Consider the following 24,935-nt stretch of genomic DNA (forward strand, 5'->3'; position numbering starts at 1 on the left):
GATGCACAGCAGCCCCAGCAGGGATGCAGCCTCCTCCTCCCTGTCCTAGATAGGCACACAAACATCTGCCCAGCTGCCTGCACTGGCAGGGGCTCAGCTGGATCCACCCAGCTCTAAAACTGCTGAGCTGAGGAAGGTGGTGCTCAGAGGAGCAGGGCAAAAAGAGGATCTCATTTAACTCTTGTCCAGACCTTTTCCCTGTGCATCTTGTCCTGCCACTGCTGGACCCAGCCAGACTTTCAGCACCTAAAAAATCCAGTTGTAGAGGGGGTTCCACAAGCTGCTTGTGTCCCAGCACACTGAACCTGCCCCTGCCAGCTTTCTTTGACAATCCCAATTTCGCCCAGGAAGAGATGGGAGCTATTTCCTATCCACCATTTGTCTGCCATTAATGACTTTACAGACCTCCAGCACAGCTCCTGTCCTCCATCCCAGACTGAGCATCCTGAGGCTACTTCTTGCAGAGAAGCCATCACCTTGTGTCCCCCCCTGTACCATTTCCAGCTCTCCAAGATGGCAGGGAGCAAAAGCAGGCAGGATTTGCTGTTAATTCACATGGCAGCACCCTGCTTGTCCTCACAAGTTACCCAGGAAAGGCTGCTCAACAATCCCATCCTCCACCTCCCTACTCAAATGGGACTACAAAAAGAAAAGCAGCAAAAGCCTCCTCATTCTAAAATACCAATCCAGGCTGCTAAAAGGCACCAGGATCCTGGTAGAGCAGGACAAGATGGTTTTCCCCTCCACAGGGCATTTGGCAGGGGCTGTGCTATTTCACATGTCACAGCTGAGCTCCAGCAGGGTCACTGTGGCTTATCCCTCACTCCTGCCCAGCTCCAGCAATGCCAAACAGGAATGGGCAGCCAGCACTGCTGGAGCAGGGCTCAGCTGCCAGCACCAGGCTAAGCCCACCAGCCTTTTATTTCCCAAGTGGTGAAGATGAGGAATAAAATTAAAATTCTTCGTTGTGTTTAGATTTAACATTTTATCTGCGCTGGAAGCAGCAGGGGAAATGTGGGAAATGGGGAGCAGGTAACCACTCCATGGCAGAAGCAGCCAGAAGAGACACTAGGGCATCTAGGGCAAGTTCTGAGAAGCTCATTTTAAAATGTTCCCTCCGCCAACACAGATAAATATTTGAGAAAAAAAAAAAAAAAGCCATGAAAATTCAGTTGACTCATGAAGAGCAAGCACGTTAAATATAGAAAATAAATTAAATAATTAAAGGGCAAAAGAAACGGGATTTTAGCCCTGCTTTGAGCATAATTTTCATTACAGCCTTGCCCAGGGAGCTGCTTTTCACCACCAAGCTGGGTGAAGAAAGTGGAAAAGTGAGCTTGTGCCATGCTTCTAGGCCACATTCCCAGGCTTCCCACTGAGGAAGGGAAGCACTGAGCAGTGACCTGAGTGCAGGGTGTCCTGCTCTGTGCCCCCAGACCTCCCTATCCTTTCTCCATGTCCTGATGGGACACCTGAAGTGTGGAACAGTGACTGCTTGGCCCACAGAGAACCTGAAATTCCCCATGGGATGTAAACCCACTGGGAATATGCCAAAAGCTGTTAGCCCACATGCTGGGCTATCCCAGAGCTGCAGGTGTATGTGGCAGCTCTTTGGGTTCGGTCCAATTCAAGCATAAAAGAATAAAATTAAATTAAATTTTTAAAATCCAGCTCCAGCTAGTCTCAGAAGCCTTGGGACAGGATGAAATTTAGGCTACAGATGTTACAGCCAAATCCTATTATTGCCAGGAACTCAGCCCTGCAATTTAAAGGTGCCCTGGCACAAACCCACACCAAACACAGCTCCCATCATCTGCTGCACTCAGAAATTACACATCTCAAAAAGGGCAAGCTTTTGCATCACTTGTGAAGCATCTGCAGCACTTTTGGGAGCTCAGAGCTGAGCTGGCTCCCCACAAGTCTCAGCAGCCCCAGGGCAGAGCAGCTGAGCTCTGCTGGGGAAGCCCAAGGCTGCCCAGGGAGGAAAGAGCCTTTTCCAACCCTAGAAACCATTTCCCAGCACTGAGGCAGGAAAACTCTCCTAGCAAGGCTGTGCTGGCAGGTGCCTGCCATGGGTAGGGGCACAGCAGGGATTTGGGGCACCAGTGTCCATCCTGACAGCTCTCTACTTCCACAGCCTGCAAGACACAAACCAAGGATGTGAGCAGCAGCCTAACAGCCAGGGAGAGGATGAGCTCAGGGTCAGGCTCTTTTATTAACATCCTTCTCTTTTTTCTGACCCTCAAAAAGGTCCTTTTTCTCTTTCTGAAGTGACATCCTCTGAGTCTCCACTGCAACAGCAGCACAGGGGTGACCTGGTCAGCCCACAGAGGTAAAACAGGAGAAACAACTCCAAAGCACATTTTTGTGCTGTGATCAGATGGCTGAGAACCAGCAGCATCAGCTCCCTAAATAGCACATGGCATCTGAAGCTACACCACTGATCTTGGCAACAACCCCTTCCCTCTCAGCTGCAGAAAACCTATATATAGGAAAATACACATATGGATATGTACATGTATGACTTCCACATTACTTTGCCTTTTCCAAGCAGTCCAGTAAGGCATCACAGATTTGCTTTGCCCAAGCAGGAGACTGGCATGGCCATGGCTAAGCAATGTCCCCCACTTGCTGTGCCACAAAGTGTCAGCCTCTTGCTTTTCCTGCCTTGCTTCAATGTGTGTGGCTCACTTTTGGTTTTAATTGCAAAGTTCCCACATTCTGCAAACTAAATGCAGCTGGAATTGAAATCAAAGAGGAAAACCACCCACCAACAAAAATCAAAGCATCACACCGCCAAAAATCAAGTGGGATGCACAAAGCAGAGAGCTTAAAGAGGGAGGGGGGAAATGGAAATTACACTAATAGCATGTTTTCATTTGTAATAATCTGAGAGCTGGGTAATGACACTGGAAGGTGAGATACCCTTGGCCCAGAGAGAGGTGGCTGTTTATGAAACCATCTGGCTGTCAGCAGCTCAAACACCACGTGAAGGAAGAGTGCAAAATGGGCAGGTAGAGCTGGGCTGTCAGCAGCCCTCTGGGTTGGGAGAGGATGTTCTGTCCTCTACCTGACAGAGGGGGAGGAAAAAAAACAAACTAGAAATTGTCTGCATTTTGGGGCAGAGTAGTAGTCTGTGGTTTATGGGGTTGGGGGTCTTTTTCATTGTATCTAACTTGTTTATTTAAGAGGAGCATTATCAATCATTCTTTTCTCAAAAGCGGCACTACAAACAGCTACAGGAGAGTATTTATTCCTTTGTTTTTAAGAAAGCATTGCACAAAACTGATCAGATCTATTTAATGGGCTGTTGAACAAGCGTAATGCCAGCCTCTAACCTTATTGTGGCTCCTAATGATTTTACAAAACAAAGAGCTGGAAGAGATCGACTTGGCATTCCTGGCCTCTGCCATTACATTCTGCTCAGACACAAGCAGCACAGCTGAACAGCAACAGGTGGGATGATATTTAATGCCCACCTCTATATCCTGACATTGTCTGGTTTGAAATAGAGTCCTCATGCCATTTACTGGCAGTGAAACTAATAGGATTCTGTAAAAATCAATCCATAAATGCACAGACGCTGAAATGAATGGTTTCCTCTCTGTTCCATTTATGGGAGGGCTCTTTTATGGATATCTATATGCCAGCATCAAAATTGCAGGAACAACTTTCTAAGTCTTCATTAAATTCAAGGGGACTTTGATAGAGAAGATTGCTTTAAAAGAAACTGCTATTTCACATGGCAGCTCATTATTACCCACAAACCCAAAAAAGCTACACTGGCTTGTGAGAGCTGTCCCAGCTGCCCCACATTCCTGCTGGGCACACTGGAGCTGCAGGAGGAAAACTGAGATCAGGGTTAGGATGGGACACAAGCCCACCCTGCCCAGCACAGGGCTATTGAACTGAAACTGTCCAGCCAGCACAGGTTTCCAGAGAGGAGAAATAAATTCCTAAACTAAACAATGCTTCCTGATAACATATTTGATGGAAGTGCATGAAACAGAGAGATGTGTTTCTTCCTTGCACTACCCACCACGTTAAATGGCAGGGTGTTGGTTTTTGGGATTTAGGGGTTGTTTTTTTCTGGAGGAAGCCCAAAAACAGCATGACCTGTTTGTCACTCCTGAAGATATCAGTTTATCAGAGCAGTCTGCAAACTGAGAGATTACTTATATTTCTGCCTCTACATATTTCCTGAAAACCTCACAGTAATTCCTGTCCCAGAAGCCAACTGGGAATGCTGAGCAAACCCCTGCACAGCTCTGCACTCCCTTCTCATCCCTCCCAGGAGTGCAGGCTCTGGGCTTTGCCTTAGGTCCCACTTTGTGGTCCCCAGCCCCACTGCTGCAGGCAGGGATGCTTCCACACGTGCCCTCCTGATTCTGCACCACTTGGAAAAAAGGGCTGGGATAAAACAGCTCTGCCAGCTCTAAGGGCTGAAAAAAGCTGGGCAGAGAAGAGCCAGCTCAAGCACAGCCCACAAAAACCACTGATCCAGTCCCTCCTGATCCATAAGCTTTCTAGCTAATGGAGGAGGAGATGGGACCCCATGGACTGGCTTCACCACTGCTGGCCAGGATCACTGACACCCTTGGTTATCCACTGGAATTGTCTCAGGGAAAAGCCAAAAGCCAGAAAGCCATTAGCACATCACCAGATCCTCTACCAGGGATAACTTTCCATGGGGCTTACAACTATGTCAAACATAAATTGGGATAAAGGGAAAAATGTACATCCAAGCCCTTTGTACTTCTGCAACAATCCATCTTGTTTCTGTCAACTTAACATCTGCAGAAAGATGTAGCTCTGCTGGAGGAAAAATAGCTCCTAAGCGCTCCTGGTCCTGACAGATCCCGAGGCACACAGCAGAAGTTCCCCACATCCTCCTGGCCAACAGCCAGGCTCACAGAATTGGATTTCATCTTACTCTCTTTCACCTCCTCCTTCAGCCACTTCAGAGGCTTTTCTTCAGCTCTCCTTCCTCGTATTTCACTTCCAAGGGCACAAGACTACAATAGCCCTGTTTTTTTCTCCACACCCAGCCTCAGAAAAGGAATCATTCCTGACCCATCCAACCAGGCACCTTGTGTCCAACATAGAGCAGGAAGGTGCAGACCTCTCTGCACTGACAGCGGCACACAGCTCCCCTAGGAGTGATGCTTTGCCCCATTTTTCTGCCCTCAGGATACCATCCTGAGTCATGAGACACTTTTTGCCCCCATCTCTTTTTCCTCTTACAAAAGCTGTGGCTGAAGGCAACAAACCCTCCTGCTGCCAGCCACCAAGTGCTTCAAGCCACAAAAGCCTGGCAGCAGTGAGGTCCACAAGACAATTACTCTCATCTCCCTGCAACTAACTTCCCACCACCCACCTTAATTTTTTCCAACCCAGGATCTCTCCAAATGAGACACCCAAAACTCAGCAGCATTCCTGAACGACCAACTGGTGTTACAATTTCATCAGTGCTACTAAAGCCTCAATTTCCCCTTCAATTTCTGCTTTCCCTCCATCCAGACTGACAATTCTCCAATGATTTTTGCTGAATTTAGCTCATTTTTAGTTAATTTGGCTAAGATTTTGCTAAAGTTAGCTAAGAAGCTAATTTTACAGAGCGTCTGCCATTAAATCATCCCGTGCCTCAAAGTCCCTCTCTATAAAAAGAGACTCATTATCACTGATTTGTCTCTAAATGACGGAGACTTTAAATCACTGCCACACAACATCTGGTTTGTGGCCCACAGGGAGCTGCCAGGCTCTGTTCAGCTGGATAACAACCCACAGGTGGAGATGCCACTGACTCAGCTCCAAACCTCCTTCTACATCCCCAAAACTCAGGGAGACAGAGCACAGCCAGCTCAAAGACCTAGAAACTGCTGAAATCAGTAGAAGGCTTAAGCCTTGGGGGCTTTCAGCCTTTCACCAGCAGGAAAGTGCTTTAAAACTCAACAAAAAAGAAAAAAAAAAAAAGAAACCCAGCTAAGGCAGAAAGCAAATGAAGGGTTGCAACCTTAAGAGCTGCAGAGACATTCAAACAATAGTATCTCAAACCTTCCCTGCAGCTGTAGCCAGCAAGACTATAAATTGGCCCCTGATTTAGCTCCATTTGGTGCCCTCTATCCAGCCCACGCGGCAGATACCAGTTTCCATCCTTATCTCCACCATTCATTAGCTGCTGTCAGCAAGTGTGGGGGCAAGGTGGGATGCCAGCACAGCTCTGCATGCATGGGAACCCCCTTTTCTTCCCCCAGCAGGTCCTCTTGCAGCACCTCCAGACACTGCTGTGCTGAGAGGCCTTGGCCATGGTAGATTTTCATCTCATAGCCCATCCATTGTTGAGTATGCTGTTTTCTTCCCAATTTTTCCTTCTGTTTCCCCCTCCTTTTTTTTCCTCTTCTCCCCCTTGGTTCATTACATCCATCATTTATATCCACAGCGCCAGCCAGCTGATTTACTGCCTCGATCAATGCAGCTCCAGCATGAAAAAGAGACGCAGCAAGCTCAGCATGCAACGGGGACCCAGCTGTGGGAACCTGGAAGGACAAGAGGGAGGGACAGGGAACAAAATCACCCCAAAAGCAAAAGCCCCAGCAGCACAACTTGCTGTACTGAGAGGGAGTGCACAAAGTCTGCAAGGACAGGGCAGTGCCAGGGGAGATCCTGCCAGACACTCCTGGAACACAGGAGCTTTGAGGCTGAACACTCTATGAGCAGAAGAGACTTGGGCAAGAATTATAATTTTTTTTTTGCCCCTAACCAAGCAGCAGAGAAACATACTCCATCAGGATCGACTTGGAGCACTTCTGCTAAGCACCTCGTTTGCTCTCCCTCTCCTAATGAACAGCGTGACAAGCTCAGAAATCAATGGAGGCCCCGAGCGCAGCTCCTGCCGGCGCCCAGCCAGGCATCCCCGGCCCTGCTCTCCCTAACTCGAACCGACGGCAGCGACTGCCCGACAGCTCCGCTAATGGCCGCCCTGTCAGGGCTCCTCACACACACCCTGCAGGGCAGGCCAGGCAAACACGGCGTTTGTGGAGGTGCCAGCCTCCTCCCCAGCAATAGGTGTGCACAAAAGGGGGGATGCTGCAGTGCCACCGGGAGCCGGCCTTGGGGAGGTCCCCAGCACTTCCCTGCAGCTGAGGATGCTCGGCTTGGTACTTCTCTCCCGAACAACCACTGAAGTTTCTGGGCCCCTGGCCCCATAAGGAAAATCCAAGTCTTCTTATGGCTGGATAGACACTGCACATTTTGGGCCAAGTAGGAAGTGTGGGGACACCTCCAAGACACGGCAGCTGCTGGAGATACCTGTGGCTGAGCAGGAGGGCACACCAGGGACTGTGAACAGAGCCCTGGGGGACAGAGAGGGGCACAGAGCAGACCAACAAGCAGAACAGGATGCCAAGAATCTGCTTTTGGCTCTTTTCCCTCACATACCTGGCATACTGAAGATGGTCTGAGGCAGCTGAGGCTGCACATGAGGGACACGGCTTTGTTGTTTTAAGTAGTGCAAGAATTCTATTATCATTATAAAGCAAGGATTTCATATTGCCGGAGTTTCATACCTCCTCGATGTTTCTCGTAGGCATTCCCTCTAAGCACTGACTGTTCCTGGTCCTTGCAGCAGCCATCTGACTTCTCTGACTCCAGTTCCCACCAATCCACTCTTTTATGCCTTTAGTTCTTATTGGCTACAGGTGTTGCCTGTTATCATCCAGCCTGTTCCTAATCTTCAGTAATAGGCTCCAGCTGCAACTCATTGGGGGATAAGATTACATTCTACATTCCCTTCATTTACCCATACTGTGTCCCCCTACACGGCTTTGCTGGAGTAATAGCTGCATCCCAGTGCCAGACAAGGAAACACGGGAGCTGTGGCAGTGGCTCAGGCATGATGGGGTACAAACACTCCCCAAACCCAACAGCAAGCAGGAGCAGCTCCCCACCCAGAAGAGGTTAGGATGCAACACGGCTCTCTCACAAAAAACAGCCCCTAGCTTCAGTTCCAAAAGCCTCCCCACACCACAATCATAGCACCCCCTGCTCTGCTGCACCCCAAGTACATACCAGTGTATACACACAAATATGTATGACTGAGTTTGCTGCTTCTGCCATCTATGCCTGAAGAGAGGATGAGGAGAAGATGTATGCAAAGCACTGCTGCATCAAGCATGGGCTGCCCTGAGCCCTCCAGCTCCTGCCCCTCACAGTTCCCGTGCCCTGTTCTCTTAACCTCTCTGCAAGGGGCTCATTTCCCATCTTGTTTCACAGCTCCAAACAGTTCTGCTGTGCTTTGTTTGCTTAAAAAAATGTCGTTAAGAGACAGCAAAAAAAAAAAAGAAGTGGACAAACAGGAGGGATTTAACTCTGCCTTTACATCTCCTGGCTGGAGGGGCTTCACACACTACTCACTGTGGCATTGGTGATTTAACCATCAATGCAACACTACTGCAAACAGCAGCAGACAGCAGAGCTGGCAGGAGTAATGCTCCCTCCAGCAGCGTGAATATTAAGGGCGTTTAACAGCCCTTGTAATCACACTGTGGCTCCTTGCAAGAACACAGCCAGGCAGCACAAGGGAAGGCACTGAACCATGCTGCTGGGTTATCAAACTTCCCCATGCTCCTCACGGGACTGAAATCAGCCCTGCTCACAGAAAAGCGAGCGCTGCCTTCCCTGAATGCTCTCTCCAAACCAAATCCCATTGTCTTATATGTTACAACAGTTCTATTATCATTTATAGGTTGTCTTATATATCAAGAGTTCTTTTATCATTGTAGTGCAAGGATTCCATATCCTCAGTTTCATACCTCCTCAATGTTTCTCATAGGCAGCTCCTCTAAGCACTGATTGTTCCTGGTCCTTGCAGCAGCCATCTGACTTCTCTCATTCCTCTCCCTCTAGTTCCTACCAACTCACTCTTTTATACCACTGTTCTTATTGGTTACAGGTGTGGCCTGTTAAGATCAGGCCTGCTCCTAATCTTTAGTAACTGGTCTAACTGCAACTCGTTGGGGGATAAGATTACATTCTATATCACCCATACTGTGTCCTCCTATAAAATCCCACATGGCAAAAGCCCTTAAGCACACACTGGGATGAACTGGGTGGCTTGAGAGCCTCCCTCGGTGAAAGCCAGCCTCTTGTGGAATTTGAGTCCTTGTAACATGGGGCAAACATTAGGAGCTTGAGCAAATTAATCTCCTGTACCTGTCTGATGCACTGGGAAAGGATTACTGGGGGAGGAGAGGAAATCCTGAGCATGGCATGAGTTTAGCTGTGCCTCAGGACTTGAGATATATCACACCTTTTAGGTCAAGCATTAGTTTGTTCTCAAAGAAGAAATGTCCCCAGCTTTTACACTTTGGAAGTTTTTACTCTTTCATTGGATTAATACAATTCTGAAAAGTTCCCTGTGATTTTGAGGCAAAAATAGCCAGTTATCAATGACATCCTACTGTAATGGAACACCTGTGAAACACAGCCACTCCTGGCCTACAGACCTGAAACAAAGCTTCTGGAAACAAGGGAAAAAAGTGGAAATTTATCTGCTTTATCTCTTAGATGCAGTAATGGCTGCTGGTTCTGCCTGAAGATGGGGAGAACATCCTGAGAGCCAAGCCTGCATTCAGAGAAATGCTGGGTTGTCCAAAGCCACACACACAGCTGGTGCCAATGCACAAACCAAGATCAATACAAGGAGATCAGCAGCAAAAAATAGTTGATCCCAGTTGATATTTACACATAGAAACTCAGGACTGTTTGGCTCTTTTGGCTGGACTAACATCTGCATTGCCAGGAGCTCCCTCTTCCAGGTTATCTCAGCGCAGCCTGTGCACCAGAGGGAAGGGAATTAGCTACCTGGCCTTCCATTCACACCTTTAATTATTCAGCTTATATTGATATAAAATTAATTGAAGCAGAATAAGCTCTTCTCCTAAATACAGGTGCCCACACGCAGGAATCACTGAGATTAAAAGGTGCAAATTACTTTATTTAATGAGTTAATTTCCAGCTATCACATGGGCAAATCCCTGTGCTGGGCCTGTACCTGCTGCTGCACCAGCTCTGCCCCAGTGGCACGGCTGCTGTCCCAGCACGATGCTCTGGGTAAACAGAACATGTGCAAAGGTTTGGTTACACAGCAGAGATATGCTTCACTCTGTGAATGAAACTTCTCTTTCATTCACAGAGCCACGATGATGGCAGCAGGAGCTGCGGTCCCAAGGATGCAAGAAGGCACCAAGAGCAAGGAAATGCCATTTTCCAGAACGCCCCTTGTGCCTGTTGGGGAAAGCTGATCGCCCTCCACCTCCCAGCAGCTGGTGCCCTAAAGCACCAACACCATTTCCTGCTGTTCCCCCCATGAGAGCAGAGCTTCTGCCTGCAAAGCCAAACAGAAACTGCCTTTCCTTTGCTGACATTGCCTTCAGGAGGGAAGGTGTCCTCACCTTGCTGAAGAACAGCTTCTGAACGACCTTCCCCAGCATTCAGATGCCTGCTGGAGCTCACTCTCACCTCTCAAGGCAGATTGTGTTTATATTTTATGACTGATTTTTGCTTCCTGGTGCATCCAGGAGGTCCCTGCTGAAGAGGCACATCCCTGCCCAGGTGCAGTGACAAAGGCCACATCACCAGGCAACGTAACACTGCTCTCATCATTCAATTCCCTTTCTCACCACTTGCAAATCTAATTTCACTTTTCAGATATTTCACTTTCTCACCGTTTCTAATGCTCCTGTGACCAAACCCTTCACACAAGGGGTCTGCACCCCAAAATCAGCTCCTGCCATGCCATGGCTGCCAGCATACTGCTGGGCTGAGGGCACATCCCCAAGGGCTGCACAGGGGTTGGATATTTTTTTCCCTGAAGAGACTTAAAGCAGAGATCTTCCTGCAAGATCGGAGGGCAGGACAGGAGGTTCTTCTTCACAAAGCGTTTTGCTGTGCCACCGAGAGCAAACCATATGCAGCCTACACATCGTACGCGGTTTAATCCAAGCACTATGTGTATATTCATCCATTTGGATCCCAGTGGCAGCAGCAGATGGCTGGGTAATGCGTGTTTGAGTCTGCCTCTCTCCAAATTACACTGTATTGTGGCACCAGGAAAATGCAACGGGCATTATGGATGCCACGATTCCTCCCTGCTCCATTCCTGTGGAAGGCAGGACCATGCTACACAAGTCTACTTCCCAGTTTGGCTTCCACAGTGCCAGAGATCCAACAGCTCCCAGTGTCCTTCCACTGTTCACCTCACCAGAAAATGTGCCTACCACCCCAACCAGACCCTGAGTTTCACATTTTGTCTAGGTGAGGTCAAAGTGCAAAGGGCTGCGTGCCAAGCGTCCCCCAAGGCAGATCCCAAAGGATATCAGAGGATATTATTCCATCCTGAATGATCCTGAATCAACCCACTGGGTAAAGCAGATTACCTAGACCCAGATGAAAAAAACTTTATTTAAATAAAAATATATTCTTTTTAAATCACCGTTTTGTAAGAAGAACTAAGCCAGCTGTTGAAATCGAGTCTGCTCACACCTGTACTCCTCCCTCTCATCTTTTCTCCATCTCACCTAACAACAAGCAACTAAAAATTCAATGCACAAGCAAGAAAAGATGTGCAGAACTCCATCCAGCCCGGGGGGGGGCTGCAGCCAAGGCACCACTGAACATATTCATGCCTTATTTGTGAGCCATGTGTCTCCATAACGGGTTATGAGGTGTGGTTGTAACTGGTGGATGCCGACGGTGGTCCTTGAGGAGGAAATGGTGTGTGTCTAAATGCAGGCAAAGCTATTTGCAAAGCCAGGACAAAGCAGCCTTTCTCTGCTGGCATGGGCCAAATCACATCCTTTGGACTTGCTCCTTCAGTGGCTTCAAAAGAAAAAGAATCATCCGTCTCAATTTCCCTGGCTCTGTGAATAATGTTTGGAGAATAGAGGGTGATTTCATAGCTCATTTGTTTTTGCACCGCATGAACTCTGCTCTCCTCGTATCACTTTCCAATCAGGTTTATTGCTGATGTTTCCACAAGAAAACCAAAGAGGAAAAGGCTAAGACCATGAGTCTCACTAGAGATTGAGGGGAAAAAACAAAAGTTAAAAAAAAAATAGGAAAAAAAAAAAAAAGGAGAATCTCTCTTTCCCTTGTCTTTCAGCCTGATCTGAAAATGAACCTGTTTTGCTTCTGAATCAATTCTCTCCTGGCACTGCACTTCCCGCAGTACTTTCCGAGATGAGATGCAATCATTAGCTCGCTTGCTCCTCCAAATAATATCACAAAGCTGGAGCTCGAGCTGCTGTGCAGTAAATCATCACTAATTTCTTCCTGTGTGTGGCAAGGCAGGGTTTGGCCAGGGGACACAAGCCCTGCCACACCCTCCCAGTGCCACCACCCATCTGTGCACCTGCTGACTGGGGACAGTACAGCATCCAGCATGGCACCTTGTGGAGAAGTGACACTGGCACATCGTCCCTTATTCAAACACCTCTCCAATGACCCACAAAGGACCACCACACCTCTCACTCCCTCAGGCTGCACAAAGGGTTAACCAAGGTGCTCAAGGGGTTTCCAAACAGCAGGACTGAGGAAAACCATCAGTACAACTAATGCTACCTCCATGAGCAAAGGGGTGAACTCCTGCTGAGCCTCTCACCACTGATCATTTTCAGCAAAGGCACATGTTAAAGACAAGAAATCCTCCTCCTGCAACTCTTGTGCCACTGGCACCCAGAGCCCATCCCACAGCAGAAGGCCTTCCAGGTACCCTACAGACTGATCCAGCCTGACCTAGAGCTGCCCTTCCCACCCCAGCTCTATGGGAAACCCTATACCTAGGCAGCCTCACTTTCCCAGCTCCTCTGGAAATATGTAGGAAGAGTGGAGTAATACTGACTTAGATGAGCAGGAGATGGGGAGCAAGATCTCCTCTTTGGCTTACTCTTCCTGCAACACTGATTCCTGCTGAGATTCTGGAATCAAAAAGGGTAAAGAGGGTGGGAAATCAATTTAATTGCAGCTTAGTAAGCAACTGCACTAAGCGTCGCTGGCAAAATCCGAACATTTTGCTGCGAGAGAAAGGGGGAGAAATGGCTTTTTCATTGCATGGCAAAGTGGATTGAGAGCAAACTCCCCCCCATCATCTGCTCCTCACCCCTTCCTTCTTTAAACAGGAGGAAGCCAGCAAGAAACACCGAGCTAATGCCAGCAATCTCCTGCTCCTCCAATTAATAGTCAATCGCTGCACCCTTTGTCGTTAGGCTGCACGTAATTACTCCTTCACGCAAACGTCTTCCTTAAACAGACCCTACTCCTGCTTTCTCGCAGATACATTCCCCTTAATTGGTTTTATTGCACCAAATGCTGGCCTGCCCTCACAGATGAGACTCTCCCAGGCGGAGTACGCTGCTTTTGCGCCTCCACAACTTCTTCCAAGCTCGCTTTTCCCACTGGCAAAGAGATTACAGCACGGAGAAGCACAGCCAGAGGTACCAAAGTGGCATCCCTGTGAGCTGTGCACACAGAACACACACATCCATGCACCCAAGGAAAACCCTGGGCACACAAAACCGCAATATTCAGCTTCCCAGGGATTTGTCAGCATGGGACAATAACGCTGCCCCTGCATTCATGAGGGATCACAAGACAGTTTTATTCGCAAGGCTGAATCTCCTGGCAGTGCCCTTCCCATGCTGGAGCTCGCCAAGCTCACACCTGCGGAGCCACAGCAGCTCAGCGGTGTGCCCTCCACACTCAGCCCTGGTCTCTACACAAACAACCAACCTCTCAGCTTCAGGAGGCACAAAACATCTCCAGTCACAGCACCATGAAATGCTCCCTGGACCTGCCTTCCCCAGGCACAGCATTCCCATTTATAGCTCTCACCCTGCAGCCATGCCATGTGCAGAGTCCCCTGCCTGTGGGGAGGCACAGGTCACATTGCAGAGCCAGGCACAAGAGATGTCTCAGCAGAGCAAGCAATAAACCCAGCCAAGACAGGCCCTGGGCCATGAGCCCATCAAAATAAATCAGGATGATGCCTTCTTATCAAGAAAGGGAAGAGCGAGGAGAAAACAGTGAGTTTTTGAGTAAACAATCCAGCTCTGTGCGTGTCTGAGGTGGTGAAAGGATAAATAGGACAAAGCATCTTCCCTGATAGTCAACATCTTTCTCAAGCACAGAGACACGTCAACATATGTGCTGTGTCTCTGAAGCCTTGGCATCCAGACACAGAGCTGATTTTGGAGACTTCTCCACTCAAAAGTAAAACTTTTGTCAAGCCTAGCCCTAAAGGTCACCAAGGGCTCCAGGCTGTGAGCCAGAGCTGAGTCCTCCAAAAAACCCATCAGCAAGGGCTTGAGCCCTTCTCTGTTACCTAGGAAAGGATGATGCCACCCCATGTCACAACAGCTGAAGAGGGATGCTGCAGCCTGCAGCAATTCCACGTGCAGGGCGCTCTACAGACCTTGGCAGGAGAAGCAATTTACAAGAGAAACCACGACACTCCTGAGCTCAACCCACCCTCAGAGCATCACCACCTCCAACACCCCGTCAGAGTGAAGCAGCAGGACTCTTCCAACTCTTTCTATCCTTTCAGAGCACAATAAAAAGTATTTTTCTTCTTCTGGTGCTCAACAGTTCTTGTCAACAAAACACGTACCACCTGCACAGAAATTTATTTATACTCTTACCAGAAGAGAAGCAGAATCCTTGCCTCCTTTCCTTCCCTCCCTGATACTTCTTCTAAAAGCACCAAGCTAAGAAAGGCACCTGTACATTCAAATGCTCACTGTTTTGCAAAGCAAACAGGTCTTGTTCAAGCAATATTTATGCCCCCATCAGTCACAGCTGCAACACAGAGCTCCACCACAACGTAATGGAGGCAAAATTCATTCATTGCAATTACCAGTGAAAAATTAGGAGGGTTTTCATTGACTGGTTTTTGTTCCACAGGTATCCCAGGGAGCGCTGTAATGCACAGCAGGCAGGTTAATTAATCAGGGTGCACCAGGCAGGCTGCTCACCATTTGTCCACAGCTGGTTTGGCCACTGAGGAGAATTCCTCACCTCACCCCTGCTCCACCAGACCTGTCCTGCCTGATCCCACAGATGAGGGCTGCCTGGGCATGGCTTTCTGTTTTATCCAGCACTAAACACACAAGCAAGAGAGAGAGGAACTGGATTCCATCACAGCTCCTTCAAAAGCAAAGCTCTGCACATCCTAGAAAGCCTGGTTTTGCTCCTAGAGATTTCAGAGTGGGATTTCACCAACAAAGCAGGAAATAAGTTTCCTCTTCTCTCACATCCTGGACCTATCCATGTCCCCAGCCAAGCCCCAGTCAATATAAGCTTCCTGGGTATTAAACACTCTGCCTATTTTTTGGGTTTTTTTTGTTCTCAACAGCCTTGCCACTTAAATCCCTTAATTGTCAAGATCTGAATTTTTGCAGGATACACAGTTATTTTAATCTGTTAAGTGGCTCTGCTGCTATAAAACTGACAGGAATTTAATATCTGGAGACTGTCAGCTGAGCTCCAGGTGCTGAGGCTTTCTAGATGGCAATGATGCAGAAGGAAGCGCAGGCTGGTGGTGCAAGGCACACAAGCACAAAGCTGTCAAGGTCCCTTTGCACTGAGCTCTGACCCTGCAGGGTGCTGAGCAGTGGGGCAGGCAGCGAGGCTGCTGGGCTTCTCCACATCTCCCAGGAGCCATTCCCCAGCTGCCTTTGAGCACACTCAGAAAGGAGATGTTGCATTGCAAACACTAGTACAAGTCAAGTAGAACAGGTCATTCTTTTTTAATAAAGGAATCTTTTCCTCTGTAGCTTTTCTCCTGCAGTCAAGCCCATCACAGACCTGCTTTCCCTCCAGAGGCTGTCAGCTGTGCTTCAGCCATACATCAGAGGGAGCAAGCTAGCATGCAGGAAGGAATGAAGGGAAATAAAATCCCAAACCAAACAAAAACTAGATTTTTTTTTTTTTTTTTAAGTCCTGCCCCTCCTGCACACATTGCTGGCCCTGAGTGTGGGAGCCCAGACCCCAAAAACCCTTCCCTGCTGCAGGGCTCTGCCACACAGCCACTGTGGTCTGATTCAGGTGCAGAAAAAGAGATGACCAAGGGTTTATCACTCACCTGCTCATGTCCTGCTCCCTCACAAGCATCCCCAGCTACAGCCTGGCACAGGACACAGGAGCCAGCACGCCAGCAAAGCATCGCTGCAGAGCCAGCTACAAGCACTCCTCACAATTAATTTGGGATTTCGCTTGTAATTAATCCCGCGTATCAGTTCCCCTCATTATTCCTTAATGTAATTAAGTTATTAGTTTATATGTCCCCCCCAAAAGCAGAGCAGGGGGATGGATCAGAGGGAGGCAGGGGAGATGCCAGGCAGCAACATGGGGCCATGAGCACTGGAGCTCATGCCAAGCCCCACCACTGCCTCCCTGGGGGACTTCAGGTGGGTCACTGGCAGCCTCATTTTCCAAGAGGATAAAACTATTCCAATTCCTCTGGAGTCCACCAGAGACAGAAGGGTACAAAGTTCAATTAGCCTCTCTGGGTCCTGGTTTATCCAGCTGGAAAACTGCCGGGACAAGGAGACAGGCTGGAACTAATTAAAGCTTGCAAAGTGCTTGGAAACCCTCCGCCAAAAGGCAGGGGAGGAGGGAGGCTCAACGAGTCCCAGCTGATCCATGACCCCGGGCAGCCCCGTGTCCTCACAGCCCCATCCATCAGGCTGGGCTGGGTAAAGCTCCCTGGCAGGGGCAGGCACCCTGCCACAGCTCCTCCTCCCAGCCAAGTCACAGGACTGCACAAAGGGCAGCAAAAGGGCGACTGTTCTAACAGGGCTTGATCTGCCCCTTGGAAGAGAGAGAAAAAACAACCCCCAAACCCCAAGTAACAGAGTAAAAACAGCACTGGAGGGACTGGTGAAGTTATCCCAGGAACAACTTCATGATCCTAAACACGGCCAGTTTTGTTTTTCCATACCCTACCAGCCCTGCAAGGTTGCTACACCCCCCGGCCAGGAGGGAGTCCCACACCCTAAAATCCAGCCCCAACCTGCTGCTGCTGCCCTGGCATGCACCACCAGCAGCTGCAGGCAGCAGGGAGGAGGAGGAGGAGGGAAAGGAGGTGGCAGGGATTGAGGGAAGCAAGGGCTGGCAAGAAGGGGGGCCTCTGCCTGCCTACCTACCACTGGGCAGCAGCAAGAGATCCACAGAGATGGACTGCAGGGGAATACAAGGGAAAAAAAATTACAGGGCAAGGTGAAGCCAAGTTAATTACAACAGACTGCTGCACCCACCTCGCTGGGCATGAGCAGCTCAGGAAAGCTCAGCTACTCCTGCAAGACCTTCCCCGAACGCCTGTCCTCACCAGGTCCTTAAGATGCCAAGCCAGCAGCGTGTTTTGGGTAAAGCAAGGACTCAAATACTGTATTGCCCCCCCCTCAAACCAAGTTCCTGCCCCTTGGAGCACAGGACTGCAAGAAAAACATCACAAGCTTTCCTTTGGGAAGCTGCAGCCTGGACCTGGCTTGGGATTTGGGGTAAAGCAGAGGGCAGGGTGCAGACTAAAACAACAGTGATTGATGGGCATCCATGGAGCCAAGGGCAGCAGCTCTGTGAGCTCCCAGCAAGCCACCAAAGTGCCACAGCCAGCCAGGGAGCTCGGGCACTGCCATCCTGCATGGATGTGTACTGGGAGCCCTGCTGGGGACAGGCACGGGCGGCAATGCCAGCTGGAGCTTAACTGGAAAGGTCTAAAGGTTAAACCTGCACAAGGCATGATACACGGTGTGCCCATATCCACAGAAACACAGCTCACCTGGGAGAGGAGAGGGGAGGGAACAGCTTGGAAAATGCTGCCAGCAAAGTTTATGTGGATTTGCTCCATTTCCCCTCTGTAGCTGTCTTACCATGTTTGAGCTGCTGTTAGCAATCCATCACCTCCTCTGGTTTCCCGAGGAATTTGGGAGGACAACCCTTAACTTCTCAAGTTTTCATCAGTAGCAGCCAGTCCCAGTGGCCAGGGCAAGAGGACACAGCACCAGGCTCCTCTCTGGAGCACAGCATTCCTGCCTCTGGTAGCCCAGTCAGAAGTGTTAACTGAAGGGACACCACATCCCCATGCTCATAAGCAGCTTATAAGTCATACTGTTCCAAAGGAGTTTGCAAAGCCAAAAAATTCAATGCATTAAAAAAAAAAAAAAAAAAACCAAAACAAAACAATCTGCACTTTATGAATCTCAAGGGAGATGCAACTGTTTGGATGGAAAATTCAGAAGAAAAGAAGGAGAGGCAATTTAAGCAGTCAGATTGCTGGAGTTATGGCAACTTGGCAGTGGCAGCTTCAAAATGTGGGGACAGATCCTGCGTGGCAGAAGTTCCCTTCACCTGCTGCGGGAGCCAAGACCAGCCTGTAACAGCATCAGCAACCTACACCCCGAGCTGGGGAGCCTTGAATGGGAGCAGAAAGTCAAAATGGGCTGCAAAATGGCAGTGATTCAGCGGCAGCTGGTGCTAAGCGAGAAGCAAGGTTCATTTCAAGGAGATTATAGTAGCCCCTGTCAAACAGGGGAGGTCTTTTTTTGCAATCTTTACCAATACAGTTCCAATACCAAAGCACAGTTCTAGTTAAGAAAGCCCTCGTCTCCTAACTCTGCTTTCAGTAACTTATTTATTGCCTTCCCCAGCTTAAATAAATAAATAAACGTATAGATAATTATGTCTTTTTGGGGCCTGAAGTCACATAGAATCATTCCCTTCTTCTAGGATTGAAAGATTTACAAAAGCCTGAAGAAACCTCCTCAATCATTTTTATTTAAAAAAACACGGAAAACCAATAATTCCTCAGGATGAAAAAATCAAAGTAAGCTTTATGAGTTCTGACTTTTTTTTTTTCCCAATCAAGTCGTTAATTCAGTTGCTGAGGTGACAGACACATATATGAGACTCTCCAAAGATGAGGCAAACATGTAAATTTGTCATATATTGTGGGCCAAACACTGCTGGGTGTCACTGGTACAAAGAAAAAGGGGGGGAGGGCTCACACTCTTCCACTGCCACAATAACCCCAATCTCGGAGTATTTTCAGGAGCTGGGCTTCTAACCCGGATTAATTAATTCAAGATTTACAACAGTACAACTAAGCAGCATCTGATCTATGTCCTTTGGAAAGTTAACCCTCAGCTAAACCCCAGCCGCTCTCAGCGAGGAAGAGAGGACACGGGAGCCGGAGAGGAGCCGGGACCTCGTTCAGCCGAAGCTCTCGCAGCTCCCCTGCTCTTCGTCTGGGCAGCGAAACTCCTCCGATTCACTCACTCCCTGTGTGCAGGAGATGCTCCTCGCATCTCTGCCGTGCTGTCACTCCGGGCACTCAGACACGGCACGGAAAGCGCGACTGAATGCACGGGCACTCTCGTCCCAGCCCGGCCGGGGCTCCCAGAGCAGCAGCATTGCCCGATCCTGCTCTTCCAGCCCCGAACAACCCGCGCTTTAACCGGGCTCGCCCAGCCCGCGTACGCCGAACGCGGACCATGCAAGTCCGCTCCCCTCCGGTCCTGTCAGCCCGGGCAGGACCGAGCCCTTCTCCTTCAGGGCAGAGCCCGGGAGCACGGCGTGACCCAGGGGGAAAGGAGCCGCCGGTCCCCCAGCCGTGACACGAACCACGCGTCTGGTTCCCTTGGGGAGCACCGCTCCCCTCGCTCCCCATGGGATGCTCCAAGTTGGCGGCGGGACAAAGGGCCGGTACCGCCGGGGCACTCCTGGTGGAGCGGGGCCGGGGGGGTCGCGGCTGGGACTGCCGCTGTCCGAGACCGAGCGGAGGGGAGAGGAGGGGGAAAACCAAGCCCAGGGGGTACGGAAAGGGCCCCAGTGCCCCCCTGCAAAGGCACAGGTCCGGTACCAAACTTGAAGGGGAACGCGATGGGGTGGAGGTCCCGAAAACCGCCGGGAACTTCTTCCCCGGGCGGCGGCATCGCGCCCAGGTCCCGCCGGAGCAGCCGCGGCCCCGCCGCCCCTTCCTCACCTCCGGCGTGTGTCCCTCGGGCTCCGGCGCCTCCAACTTCCTCCGCGCCCCGAAGAAGAAGAGGAGGAGGGCGGCGAGCCAGAGCACCCCCAGCAGAGACAGCGCCAGCCGCCGCGTCGGCCGCCTCATCCTCGGCAGGAGCGAAAAGTCCGGCGGGGGCAGCGTGAGGCGCTGAGGGGGAGCCGCGGGCGGCTCGGGGGGCAGCGGCAGCGGGGCTGGCGGGCAGCACGGTCTCGCCCGCCCGCCTCGGAGCCGGCGATGCGAGTCCCGGGCTGTGCATGCTCTGCAGGGGAGGGGAGGGGAGGAGGAACGGGAGGAGGAGGAGGCGCCGGGAGGAGGGGGGGCTGGAGCCGGAGCCGCTCGCCGGGAAAGGTGCAGCGCGCAGGCAGCCGGGCTGGTCCCCGGGGAGCTGCCGCTCTGCTCGCTCCGCGCCGGCGGGGAGGCAGCCCCGGGAACGGGGACGGCGAGGGGTGCGGGGGTGTCCGTGTGTAACCGGGGACGCCCATCCCTCTGCCCTGCCTCCCTGAGTGAGCCCGGGCCGCTTGCACGCCAAGGGATGCGCGGGGCTGGGCGAGTTTGGCCCGGGTCGGTCCCGGTGCCCGTCCCCGCCCGACTGCGGGGCGAGAGGAGGCCACCGTTCAACAACACACAGAGGAGGCTCAGACATGATGGGAAGATTAATTTAACCAATTGAAACAGCAGGGGGAATTCAGGTAGGTGGAATTTAATTACTGGATTTGGAAGAGAAGATGTGTGTCTCCAGAGCTGTCAAGAACACTTAAAAAATAAAATCATAATCATCAGCTGTTGGTATTCCGGCAGCAGCTTAGTGCCGGGCCGTGGTCCTGCAAGGACAGCCCTCAGCTGTCATCCCTGTCCCATAGGGTGTTCCCTGCTGGCTTCATACACAGCCCCAGCACAGCAGGCTTGCCCATATAGGACAGCCAAAGTGGGAATTACAGGTGAAAAAAACACCTAACGCAACTCCAGAAAAGAGCTGTCTCACCCAGCTATCCCTGCTCACCTGCCTGAAGCTGCTCCTCCGATCTCGCCACTGACAAGTATTACATGAGCTGAGCAAACCTTTGCAGAAGACATTAGAGAATAAATTAAGTATTGGAGCAGATGTGAGTCATTCATGTTAGTGCAAAAACTATAGAACAAACCCCATAAAAACTGGAATCCATGCATAAAGTAACATATGGAATGAAATAGAGATAAGATGTCAAATGCTGGAAAGTCCAATGCACATGTTGTAAACAACCTCTCCTATGCATTTCCCCACACACTTCTCCTGGCTTTATTATTTCCTGCAGTTGTTTTCTGTCACTTGCTAATTTATCATTTGCGATCTTCATCCGCTGTCCTCCTCTGATTTATTTCCAGGGCTCAATAAGCCCTTCTCCCTAACATAATCCATGCCTCTCAGGCCCAACATTCACAGAAAGATGCCCAGATAAAAATTTCATTAGCATCCACAAAAAGGGACATTTCTCTTTCTTTGTTTTAAAGCTGTGTGACTTTGAAACACCTTTACCAGAAGCAGGAAATCCAGGTCCATCAGGCAGTGAATTTGAACTTTGCTTTACAGCCAAGCAAGAGAAGAACTAACCAGGTGGGAAGAGGGCAGAAAGCTCTCATGCCCTGGTGAGCCACCAACCTGATGCTACATGGGAAGCCTACACCAACCTGAAAATGAGACCTGTTCCCATGGCATGCATCATTTCTCATGCCAATTAACCTTCCTCAGCCCCACGTTCAGGGTGGCTGGAGCATCACACTGCACCTCTGCCACCATGAGGCATCTCTGCCCAACCTAGCTGGGACCCACAGGTGCTGTTCTCTCCAAACTGCTGCCTTATGCTCCTTCCTGACAGCCAAGGTAAAACACCTGAGCAGCTTTCAGCAGCTGAGGCACATCAGTGATAGCTTTTACATGACTTATAGTTGTGTTCTTGCTTTCCTGCTGTTGGGACAGACTGGTTTCTACCTCTCACATACCTCCTTTGGATCAGGAATGGCTTTCTGACCAAAAAGATCACTTTGCCACAAGTAGAAAATAGCCACAAGTATTTTCCTGCCTGGGACAAAGTGACCTTGGCTGCTGGTAAACAGTGTTCCCCCAACACATTTTCAGAGGGTGCTGAGTTTTTCCTACCAGACCTCCCTCTGTGCAAGGAGAGTTTTTCCAGATAAAGGCACCTGGAGGGTGTTATCATTCAAAGCTGGATTAAAAACCTTGTCTTTTTTGTAGGTCAGGCTTTCAGGGGAAGCTATTACAAAATACAGAGGGGAAGTATAGAAAATATCAAGGAAATACATTACAAATTAGATTACAGGTAAGGTAATAAATAGGACATACCTGACAAAAATGCAATCAGATAATGCTTTTCTTATTACCTTGAGAAACAACTCCCTCTGCTGAGGGAAAGCTTCACTGGCAGGGCTCGGTGCCGTGATGGATAACTCGCTGTTATCCCGGCAAAGGGCCGATGTTTCCCTGCTGGCACTGCCACCATTCCAGCCAGGGGGGACACTGCAAATCCCAGCTCTGTGCAGCTGTCCCTGCGGAGGCAGGAGCCCCCAGGAGCTCTGGCAATGCGTCGTTCTCAAGGAAGGATTTTCCTCCTGACGGTGTGCCTGTGTGCTGGGACAGATAATATGTCAAGCAGATGATGGAAACAGCTATTTAAACAAGAATACAAATCTGGAGGTTCAGAGACTTGTATAAAAAATAATAATAATAAAAAAAGTTTTCTGTTGCATTATTGACCCATATCTTTCCCGTTTCTCTAATTTTTTTTATCTGCCAATCTCAGCTGCTTCACAAGTGAGGTCCACAACGTATTACCTGTTTCCAACACAAGGAAATTTACAGGCAGTACAGCCAGAGACAGAAAAACAATCTAGGAAATGGGTGGCTGGCATTTTTTGGTATCAGCGTTGAAAAGCTGATGAAAATGATTGCTTTGTGAAAGGAAAAATATTTTGGACATGATTTCTGAGTGGGAGGGGGACTCTTCACAATCACAGCTTCAGACAGTGGCCCTTCAGGTCCTTTGAGGGATGGGTGGAAGGGGAAAGTGGCTTTCCTTGCTGTTTCAAGGACATGTGTAAAGCATATTTCAAGGGAATCTAACCTCAATGGGTCTACAAACCAGGTGGACACTGCTTCAGTGCAGTTTTTACTAGGAGTACTCTGGGGTTTGTGTTCAGTTCACATCTGAGATTCCATTCACAGAGTGTTTCTTTTCCAAAAGGATCACAAATACTTTGCAGTTTTTTCTCAGAAAGTTGAAAGGGGCTCCAACAGAGTCGAGAAGTGATCAGAGGAAAGGATCAAAATCCACCCCCAGCTTGGGGATACTGAGGAGTCTCAGCTGAACGTGGGAGGTTATTGTGAGATTGAGGAGCTCCACTGAGCTCTGGATTGAAAGGGGCTTCTAGGACAGAGCTCCCCTGCCAGGGGAGGATCTGGTTCTGGCAGGGGTAGCTTTAACAGGAGTCTGGTTCAACTTGGTGTAGCTTTAACAGGAGTCTGGTTCAACTTGGTGTAGCTTTAACAGGAGTCTGGTTCAACCTGGTGTAGCTTTAACAGGAGTCTGGTTCAACTTGGTGTAGCCCAGCACTCAGTGCTGTTCATGGCAGTGGACCATCCCCATGAAGAAGTGCTGCCTCCAGTGGCGCATATATCAGAAAGACTCTGCAAAAAAATAAGACATCAGCATTTGAAAGGGTCTGCATGGTGATAGGTGGCTATACAGGGGGTTGGATTTCATTCAGTGGTGCATCCTCCAGGCTCAGGGGAAGATGTTCATTCAGAGGTTTCTCTCCCCACCCTGGCAGAAGGTGTGCTGGTGTGCTCCCAAATTGCTGTTCTGGCAGGTGCTGAGCACTGGCCTGTTTCAGCAGGAGCCCAGCTGTCCCTCGTCACCAGCAGCAGAGGTGCCAGCCTGGGTGCAGAAGCTCCAGGACAACAAGCCAGCACATGCCCTGGCCCAGCAGCACCCCAGAGCCCCAGCCTGCTCCCAGAGATGACTCAGAACCATTTGATAGCCCTCTGTGGGTGGAGCTGTGCTTCAGATGTGAACAGCCATGTCAGTGACTTCGATATTTAATATGGGAACAAAATTCCTTTTTCTGACCTGCAGCTGTTCAAAAAGCCTCCGGGTCACTTGGTCAGTGTGAGGAGAGGGAGGGCAGAAGTCCCTTGCACAGGAGCAAGGAGGTTGTTGCTTTGCCATGGGGGTCCCCAGCTCTGCAGCACTTGACACCACTGTGCTGTGGCCCTGTGGAAAGCTGCTGCAGGGGTGCAAGTGTGTGCTGAGCTGATGGTTCCTACCCACAGCTAAATCTCACACAGCCCTGAGCACTGTGAGGGCAGCCAAGGCTCTCTGCCACCTCAGGCAGAGAGTGCTCTGCCATCTCAAAAAACACCTTTCATGATGGCTGTTGAAGGTAATGTGAACAGTATTCCACACTTTTTGTGGCAGGAAAGATCTGCCTTTGTTTTGTGCTGTAACAGAAGCCAAAAAAAAAATCAGACCAGTGCTTATATGAAAAATGTTCTCTCTGTGTGCCCTTGGAGAAAACCAAAAATGTTAGAGGAGAGAGCTCTGGCCTAATACCAGGAGAATTGTAAGTTAAAGTATTAAAAAAACAAAACCAAAACTTTTTATTGGCTGTCTGCTCTCCCTTGCTGAGGTAACAGAATTGTAGCTTGTCCTACATCTGCAGCTTAAATGGGAGGGTCAAACGTGAAGCTGTGAAGCACTCACCTTCTCCTCTAGGGTGATGATGTTGCTGTGCACCTCCTCACCTACTGCTGCACTCAGAAAGGGAAGTGCAGGAGTTCCTGCAGGCTTTTTGCCACCATCAGTGTTGCAAGCAGATCTCTTCCAGT

General features: G+C 49.8%; 1 protein-coding gene across 2 annotated transcripts in view; it reads right to left on the minus strand.

Moving 5' to 3' along the window:
* The window catches only part of GALNT14 (polypeptide N-acetylgalactosaminyltransferase 14), a 98,086-nt gene extending 77,925 nt beyond the window's left edge, over nt 1-20,161 (minus strand). For both annotated transcript variants that reach the window (XM_059468160.1, XM_059468161.1), the window contains exon 1: nt 20,033-20,161. In XM_059468160.1, coding sequence (XP_059324143.1) covers nt 20,033-20,161 — 129 coding nt within the window. The remainder of the gene's footprint in view (nt 1-20,032) is intronic.
* Between the last annotated feature and the right edge of the window lie 4,774 nt (nt 20,162-24,935).

This window comes from Ammospiza nelsoni, chromosome 3 (genome assembly GCF_027579445.1).
Source record: "Ammospiza nelsoni isolate bAmmNel1 chromosome 3, bAmmNel1.pri, whole genome shotgun sequence".
Classification (NCBI taxonomy): domain Eukaryota; kingdom Metazoa; phylum Chordata; class Aves; order Passeriformes; family Passerellidae; genus Ammospiza; species Ammospiza nelsoni.